The sequence below is a fragment of the Mesitornis unicolor genome, unplaced genomic scaffold, assembly GCF_000695765.1.
Source record: "Mesitornis unicolor isolate BGI_N332 unplaced genomic scaffold, ASM69576v1 scaffold20112, whole genome shotgun sequence".
Lineage (NCBI taxonomy): Eukaryota > Metazoa > Chordata > Aves > Mesitornithiformes > Mesitornithidae > Mesitornis > Mesitornis unicolor.
In genome coordinates this window covers 519-9,920 of record NW_010168746.1, presented here as the reverse complement: position 1 = coordinate 9,920, position 9,402 = coordinate 519, and the positions used below count along the sequence as shown (strand labels likewise).

At 47.1% G+C, this 9,402-nt stretch overlaps 1 protein-coding gene across 1 annotated transcript; it reads left to right on the top strand.

Annotated features, from left to right (window-relative positions):
* Window positions 1-777: 777 nt before the first annotated feature.
* On the top strand, window positions 778-7,422 carry LOC104536509 (mastermind-like protein 3; the record flags this gene model as incomplete). Its single annotated transcript, XM_010179138.1, has 3 exons — window positions 778-1,023; window positions 3,198-3,285; window positions 6,371-7,422. Coding segments are annotated over 3 exons (1,326 nt in total), but the record flags the coding sequence as incomplete, so codon positions are not given.
* Between the last annotated feature and the right edge of the window lie 1,980 nt (window positions 7,423-9,402).

The window sequence follows — 9,402 nt, the reverse complement described above, 5'->3', positions numbered from 1 at the left end:
GGCGGGGAGGGGAGGCTTTGAGATTTACCCCCGGCCTTCTGTCGCTTCATTTTCCCAGCACTAAAGGGCAGCAAATTGGATTAGAAACATAGAGAGAAAGCAGGGTGGTTTTAGGAGAAGATGTCTGTGGCATCAAGTGCCCAGCATCCTTTCAGCTATGTGATTTTGGTCCATGGCTGCAGGATGGAAATCTTTATTTAAATAAACACAGTGTGCAGTTAAACCCTGAGATTCTGGTGCAATGTAGAGTGAATTAATGCTGCCAGCTCCCACTGTTCATTGTGTGCACCTGAAACCTCAGCTCCTGAGTCCAGAGGACTCTGTGAAACTGCTGTTATGGAGAAAGGGAAGTGGGAAGGGAGAGAAAATGGCATGGCATGGCATGGTATGGCATGGTATGGCATGGTATATTTCACGTCTCCACAGTGAGGAAGGAAAAGTTTGGAAAAGCATGACTCTGAGGTTACGTGTCCTGAATGAAAATAAACCTAGTACACAACTTTGTTATTTTATCATTAATGAGTTGTAAAGTGCTCTTGCTTTGTCTTGAAGGGGCTTTGAACTCCAGGAGAGAAGAGGAACCAGTTGCCTGCCCCCTGTGGGGCACAGCCCGTGCCTGTGGCCTGCTCACAAGCCACAAGTATCTTTCCAAGGACTCAGACTTTCTTCAGGCCCCAGTCCTCACCCACAGACTCAATGCCTCTTGTTAATGAGCCATAATTTCCCTTGCCCATGGAGCACCCTGAGTAATGAGGCCTTCTCTCTCTCTTTGTACAGGAGCAGCATCAAGTGGGATTGTCTCGGACCACAGGGCCTATGCAGCCTTCTGTCCCACCGGGCTCCAGTAGCGTGGTCACAGGCACGAGCTCTGGGGGACCCTTCCTGGGAAACCAGCCACAAGCAGCCATCATGAAGCAGATGCTGATTGAGCAGAGAGCCCAGCTCCACGTGATAGAGCAGCAGAAACAACAGTTTCTAAGAGAGCAAAGGCAGCAGCAGCAGCAGCAGATCCTAGCGGAGCAGGTACAGTATCCATTTGTCCTGGGCTGTTAAGAAAGCATGAGTGCTAGAGACAGTGCAACACCAGTCCTTCCTTTTGTATTGGGTAATTTTCTCTGTGGGGCTCATATCGTGGTGTTTCAGCAATGGTTATTAGGAAGAGGTATCTGCCTCAGTCTTACCACGAGCTTGGCAAATATTATGCTTGTTCCCAGCAGCGGGCTTGACAGTCACATGGGATTTTAGAGACTGGAAAAGTTCGCTCTTAACCTGTTATCTCATGGTGTATTTACTCTAGCAGAAGCAGATTCTGCTACAGTGACACTTGCTGGTGCTTTCCCCTACCTCTGACTATGGTCTTGTAGTGGCAAAAGGTCTGTACAGCCACACAGTGACCTGGGTCAAAGAATTGACGTAGGTTAAAAGTAACCTAGCAAACACCAAAAGTCAGTATTTACATCGGTCCATTCCTTAATCTGGTTTATCACACAACAGCATGAGCAATTAGGTTAGCAGGAGGAAGAGGCAGCATCAAGGGGGGAACCAGAGGCTGAGGTGGGAGAACAGTAAAACCCCCTCTCACCATGACAGTGGGGAACCACTGCATTGGAGCTGTCACCTGGCTCCTGGAGCTCTCAGGCTTTGCAACACAGATGTTAAATTACCTGGTCTGAATGGTAATGTCTTAAAAACTATCCAGGAGAAAGTCAGCGGAAAGCCATACTTTTCAGTTCCTGTAAGCTCATGCCTAAGTTTAAACTTGCAGTCCCCTAACGTTACGTAGATAACTGATAGCTGCTATACTGATATAACGATAACTTATAACTGCTGATAGCTCAGCAGCTGCTTTAAGCTTGGTTTCACCTCTCTTGCTGGGGAAATACAGTTTAAGGCCTGGGGTCTGCTTTAATTTGTATTAGAACTTGTGCATGTTGTATAACCACAGAAATACTGATAGCCTTCCCCTCTTCTCGTGGTCCTGCTGAGAAACAGGAAAATTCACCCGTGATGAACAGGAAGGATGCTCCATGAAATATTCAGGACAAATACACATGAATTGGTTCAGAGGTGAATAAGCGTGGAAGAGTGGGGGTGAAATAATGTTCCCACATTGTGAATTAGGCCAATTCAAGTGCATAAACGCAGGAGCTGGTCACTGCCTTGGCTGCTGGAGGCAAGCCTAAAGGTGTTGAAAAACCACAAGGCTGTGGCTGTCAAACATGCAGGCATAGATGAAAAGTGACGAAGTCACAGTCCTTAGGCTTCTGGCTTTTGGGTAGATTATGTCTAACAAGGTTCCCTTTATCTTTTTGATAGTTTGTAACACGTGTTTATGAGCACAGGAATTAGTACTTGTTTCTTTCCTATCTGCCATTTTCTTACCTTTGTTCCACATCCTTGGTTTTGGACACAGCATTTGTACAGCTGCAGATGAAGCACCGAGATATGTACTTCTAGTAATTGCTTAGTCAAGTATACCCTAGGCTTTGAAAGCTCTTGTAAACACACTCACTGTTTCTGTAATCAGCCCTTGATTCTGTTTTAGATGTGCAAGTATTCATAGAAAATAACCACAGAAAAGCAGTGTGGGCTGGGTCAAGGGAGGGAGGCATTTTGCAATCACCTGCTCCCCAAATACCATTCACTGAAGCACAAGAGGAAATGTGCCTTAGCAGCCGTTTCTGTTTGGCTAGAGAAAGGTCCTAGGCCGCAGCACTCAGGTCAGGGTGCAACACTCCTTGCAGCTGAGTGTTTTGGATTCAGAGGTGGAGGGAAGTCTTGTACCAGGAGCACAAAGCTCTGGATCTCAGCAGGGCCGGGGGGAAGAAAGGACGTGTGGCTACAGCTGCCCTTAGACCTCGGTGAGCAAGGTTATTTCACATTCCTCCCTCTCCTTTCAGCCTGAAGACAGTTACGCTCCCGCTGTAGAGGTTGAGTTGAAGTGGTTATGAGTAAGGAGAGATTATGTTAGCCTCAGTGCTGATTCCTTTTTGAACCAAAAGGAGTTCAAGTGCTGAGTAGCCCAAGTGCTCTCAGGAGGACTCTTCAGATGCCTCTGCTTGTCTCTCCAGAACAGCTTGCTAGATAAGAAATGCCGCAGTCCTGCTGCAGCACTTTTGCCACCAGCCACTTTCTCAGCTCACTTATTAATTAATAATCTTGTTCTTTTCTGCTTTCTCTGCCTCATTCCTTTTCAGCAGTTGCAGCAGCAGTCACATTTGCCTCGGCAGCATCTGCAGCAGCAGCGGAGCCCGTATCCAGTGCAACAGGTCAATCAGTTCCAAGGTAAAAGTCAAATTATTTTTCCTATATTGGAGTCAATGTATGCCCCTGTAGCGGGCACGTGAAAGTTCGTGTGTTTTGTGAAGACCAGGGTTTAAGCAGTGTGCCAGAGCGGGAAGTCAGGCTGTTGTACACCTGCACATACCACATCTTTTACCTAAAGGGAATGCCCAAGTTTGTATATTTAGGTGAGTTTCTAATTTCCTTGACATCTGGGTGCTATGGATTTGTCTCATTTGCCTCCACTCTCATTATGTGTTCTTTTTCAGCTTAGTGCCTCTCACTGTAGCTTGGTTTTACTCCTCTTCATTCCCCACCATATCTGTTTTGATAAGCAGGGAATTTCAGAGAGGTCATCTTTATCTGGAGAAGTGTCTGATAACTGTCAGGTGTGGGAAGCAGTGAAATATCTGAGATATAAGTTGATATTAAAATTATCTCAAAAAAGCAAGTATTATTTCAATGTGCTTGCAGGTAACTGAAGAATGTAAGTACAATCATTTCAGCTTAGGACACAAAGTAAATTCTGAGCTTTTTAGGTGCAAAGCATCAGCTGAATGTCCTCACTAACCATGGATTCTAAATGGACATGAAACGAACATGCACTTGTGCTGTGTATTCATGACCATGTTGTGTAACTGCAACAGAAAACAAGGGAGACAAGAGTATTGCAGGTCTTGTACCCAGGAAGAGAACAGGCAGACAGATCTGCTGCTGGCGTAGATCAGGGTGGCTCCTTCTAATCGTTTTCTCATTCTCATCTTTGGCAGCATAAATTCTACGTGAAATTATTTCTCCCCCAGTAATTCATTTGCAAAATCAAAATGTGTGTGCACTGCCATGCATTACTTGAGGTGCACATGTAAAATTTTGCTACGTTAATGCATCTTTGAAACCTTGCCTTCATATGCATTATTTAAAAGAAATGCAGAAGATAGTTTAGGCTAATCTGACAGAGCAAGGAATTAATTTTCATAAATGAGCTAATTTCAATACAAGTATTTCACCATTTCTCCTATTTAGTCACAAGAATGTAATCCAGTGTAGTGGGTTATGTGTAAGGGAGACCAGAAGGTGGCCCAAATTCTTAACATCTGTTGCATCTCTCTTTTAACTACTTCTTATCTGAACTCCTGCCTCTTAGGCAGGCATGGTAGTTCACAAAAGCAGTGTGTGAACCACTTGCTGGTAGTGGCTCCTTTGGAGGTTTTCAACTGCTGTTTTCAATTTTAAAATAACTAAAGAGGCATGAAGTAAGTTTTTAACATTATCTGTCTCTTAAGCACTTGCTGAAGTCATTGTAAAAAGAGGTTTCTTCTAATCATGCAAGGAGGAGGTGATCTAAATTAAGAAGAATCAAGGGGACCCCAGTGCCAATCATTGATAAAACAGTTTAATGATAGCATAGATAAAGTAAAAGCTGCTACTACGTTTGCCCTGTGCAAGTGAGATCCAGATGGTCTCTCTTCATGCTACAAAGTGGTTCATTTATCTGTGTGCTGGAGCTAAAAGCGTTCTCCAACGGCTTACCCTGCTGCAGCAAAGAGGAGATTTAGCCATATAGTATAGAACTATAGAAGTGACACTTCCTTCCTTCATACCCATTTCTGATGGGAACCAAGCCAATGTGGGTGGCAGGGCCCACTATTCTCTATTCTCCATGATGTTCAGGTACGTTTTGTGCCACTAAGGGGCAGCAGGTTGGGGCTGATTTAAGAACATGCAGATTTTGTCGTGTAGTTCATGACTCTTAAAGCAACCTTTCTATATTTGCATCTTGCATTTAATAATCCCCAATAAGCCAGGGGTAATTGCGTGCCTCATACTCTTGGAGCTTCACCTGCAGAGACTTTGATTTAGTTCGACCACGATGAGCCCATGGCATAATCAGACCTCTGTTAATTGCTTTTAAATAAAGATAGTAAATACAGAAGCATATCAGCTTCCTATAAATTGATAGCTCCTCCCATCCTCCCCCCCAAAAAAGGAAGACACAGCTATGGTTCAGTTATCTGCCACGGTGTGGAATTTAACAAGGTTAGGATTTTCTGGTTTCCCATTGCTGGCCTAAGGTAGAGTAAAATGTGCTTATAATATCGATTCATTAATACACTCTCCCTGCTTTAAATATCCACAAAACCAATTTTTCTTCTTTCCATAGACTTAATCAGTAACAGTGATATAGAAAATCCATTCATTTATGCCTCCTGAGCTATTAAAAAATTGATTTGCCTTCTGAGCCTGACATTTCCATTTTCAAAGCTTACTTTTGAAAGACAATGGAGATATTTAAAAGAGTTTCTGATGTTTAACTGAAGTTCAGCTGCTTTGCTGCCATTGAAGGCGGCCAGTGGAAGCTTTCTCATTTGCCTGCTAGAAGCTGAATTGGGCTGGTCTGACGAAGATAAGTGCTACTGAAGCACAGTGCGTATGCAACTTCGAAGTCTTGGGGACTGATTTTTTTGTGGAGAAGGGTGCATGTTGTCATTGGTCCTGGGTAAAAATTACACAGAAAAAGAGAGACTCGCATTTGCTTTTGAAAGGGGACTTTCACTCCCAGGCCACTTCTGGAAAATTTAATCTCTGGTCCCAGCAAAGTAACAGAAAGGCACAGGCCTGTTATAGCCCTGCAGCTCTCGCAGTTGTGTAGCTTAGGTACCCGAGTAGGTCTTAAGGGAAGCGAGACTGCACGTCTGCATCGATGGTGTTATCTGCTGAGCAGTGTCCTCCTTCACAAATTGAATAGCACGATCAGCGATTGCTCTTTAGGGCAGCACTTGAGCTGTGCTGACTCTCGCCTCCAAGCAGAGGGGACGTGGCGGGTCAGGACAGAGGCTGCAGCCGGTGAGTAGGGACCACATCATCTCTGAAATGCAACTCACATCAGACTGCGAGCACATCCCCCAGGGGTGGGTGACTTTCTACCTCTCTGCTAACCTTCACTAATCTATTATTTCAGAAAGCACAGCGATCTGAAATGGTACTGTGATGCAGAAGGCTCCTACAGAGTCTATCTTATGCAACAACACGTTAATTGATATTTATATGGTTCTGGTTTTTTTCTTACCTTCCTCTCTTTTTGGTGTAGGTTCTCCCCAGGATATAGCAGCTGTGAGGAACCAAGCAGCACTTCAGAGCATGAGGACATCCCGAATGATGGCCCAGAACTCCAGCATGATGGCAGTGGGTCCCTCCCAGAACCCAAGCACACTGCCCACGACCGCAGGCCAGTCAGACATGGGCATGGCTCCCTACAGCAACGCCTCGTCCAGCCAGCCGGGGATGTACAGTATAAGCACAGGGATGAGCCAAATGTTGCAGCACCCAAACCAAAGTGGCATGAACATGGCACATAACGCAGGCCAGGGAACGAGGCAGCCCTCCTCTGGACAGGCGGTGGGCATGGTCAGCAGTTTTGGCCAGAACATGCTGGTAAACTCTGCGCTTCCCCAGCATCAGCAGCAGATGAAAGGACCCATGGGCCAGGTCTTACCGAGGCCACAAGCACCACGAATTCAAAACCTGATGGGGACTATCCCTCAAGGAACACAAAGCTGGCAGCAGCGAGGCTTGCAAGGTATACCTGGAAGGACTAGCAGTGAAATGGGGCCCTTCAATAACGGCACAACGTACCCCGTGCAGTCTGGGCAGCCGCGGCTGTCCAAGCAGCACTTCGCACAGGGGCTTAATCAGGCAGTGGTGGACACGAGTGGAGCAGTAAGAGCCCTGAACCCCGCCATGGGGCGGCAGCTGTTGCAACCATTACCCGGGCAACAAGGAGCCGGCCAGGCCAGGCCGATGGTGCTGCCTGCAATAAGCCAAGGGGTCCCCACGATGTCCGGCTTTAGTCAGCCCCCGACGCAGCAAATGCCAGGTGGTAGCTTTGCTCAGAGCAGCCAAGGCCAGGCCTACGAGAGGAATCCCACTCAGGACATATCTTACAGCTACAGTAACGAAGGAGCAGGGGGGTCATTCTCGAGTTTAGTGGAGGGTGCAGACCTGGTGGACTCCATCATTAAGAGCGGACCAGGGGATGAGTGGATACAAGAACTTGACGAGTTGTTTGGTAACCCCCAGTGAATGGGCTCGGGTAGTCTGAAGCTTTGGTTGTTCCGTTTGAAAACAGTTGGATGTTCTCCCCATCCTTGGATTGTTGGGTCTTTGTTTGAATTGGTTTGGTTTGGGGTTATTTTCTTTTCCTTTGTTTTTAATTGTGCCAACTGAGCTGATCTGTAGCCACCTTTGGAAGATTTGGGCGATGATGAGAATATCGGCATCTCGAGATTTCCACCAATCGATCTCCATTGCGTGGCAGCCCCTGCCGCATCAGTGGGGGGCAGGATGGGGAAACTGGAAAAGCCAGCTGATGCCTCTGGTTGGGAAAATTTGGCCTTTCCCACTGAAGTGAGGCTTCATTGCACGATGGTATGGGGTGGTCTTGATATCTCCCACCTCATTTAACAGTAAACACTGCAGCTTTTGGGGGAGCAGATGAAAACAGGTGGGAGCAAAGCCTGAAGACGCCTGTGGGCAATCGCACAGGCCCTGGTGGAACATGGGCTTACCCCTGGGGGTGAGCAGGTCTCGGTGAGCCACCGCCGGGCCCACAGGGCCAGCTCTGGGCTGTCACAAGGGAATGTGCAGCACACACGTGACAAACCTGAGTGGTCACAGAGAGGTCACCATTTTCACTGCAGAGTGATACAAATCCAATAGAAGTGTAGCAGAGCAGTAATTTGGCAGCATGGAGAGGGCAGTTTGGCTATGGAACTGCTGCTGGAGATGGCCTAGGTGGGTGGGTGAACTTAATGAGCTATTTAGTCCCCTCAGGACTTGCCATAGGCTTCCTTGTCGGAGCACTTTGGCATGTATCTGCTGCCTGGGGGTGTAGAACAGCAACTGTGAGCAGTGTTAAAGGGCTCAGAGGGACCAAGAGACATCAGCGTGGGTCCTAAGCAGTTCCCTCTCCTTCCTCCCCAGCATGTTCTCAGTTCACTGCCTTCCTCTCCTGACCTGCAGCGTAAAGCAAGGCCAGCTCACTGTGCTTCTTTTCAGGTGAGCAGCAAGCAGCAGGAAGGGGCAGGCAGGGGAGGAGAAAACAGACATCAGAACATGCACAGGAGGGCTTGGCACGCAGAATGGGTTTCTCCTCTCCTCATGAAAAGTGCAAGGCTGGCAGATACTGCTACCCTGGGGTGCCTGGGCTCTCCGTCTGACATGGTATGCAACCTGATCTTCAGTTTTAAGCAGATGTTTAGTCTCATCTCTTTGGTTTGTTGGAATGAAATTCACTGCAGTGTTTGAAGAACAGGAACCAATGAAGGAATGGTGGAAAGAACATTCATGAATGGCTAAAATAATTGATGTAGTTATTACAAATGTGAGGTCTGCCCAAATAAGCTTTTAGGTAATGGTGACATATCACCATCTCCACTGTGTGGACCAGTGCTGAGCAGCACTGCGTGAAGCTGTGATATGTCTTGCACAATATCGGGGTGCCAGCCATTCTGAATGTCAAAGCAGTGGTTCCCAAGCTGCAGTCTGGGGCCAAGGTAAGCTGCCTCCAAAACCTGCCACCTTTTTAGTGTTTTCAGCTGAGAGCTGCTTAGCAGGGTGTATAGTGGTGCATAAAAAGTGTTAACGTGATCCACAGCCCAGAAAGTTTGGGAACCTCAGGCCCAACACTGGCCTCTGCCCAGATGCAGATACCTCCTTGTGCACTGCTCTCCTTGGGCCCGGCGACACGGGGTGCCGAGCTGCGAGAATCTGCGGGAGCTGAGGTTTGGCACCGTGCATTTCAAGGCCTGCCTTTCCCTGTGGAGCACAGATGTGCTTCACAAAGATGCTGGAACCGTCTCAGTGCCCCGTTGGGGTTCCCTCTTGTGCAGTAACCCCTTGTAGGGCTTACCTAGAGGAGGGGAAGTATCTGTTTTAAGTGCTATGAGGTAGGCAGGACAAGCTGCATTTTTAACATGGACCAGCTGGTCAAGGTGAGTCTTCAATCCAGCTTGCCATGATACATTTTAAAAAATGCTTTAGTTACATCTCTTTTAGCTAACCTCTTTTACAAATGCAGCGCAAGGACCCATCCCAGTTCCTACTGAGGATGATAGGGGTTTG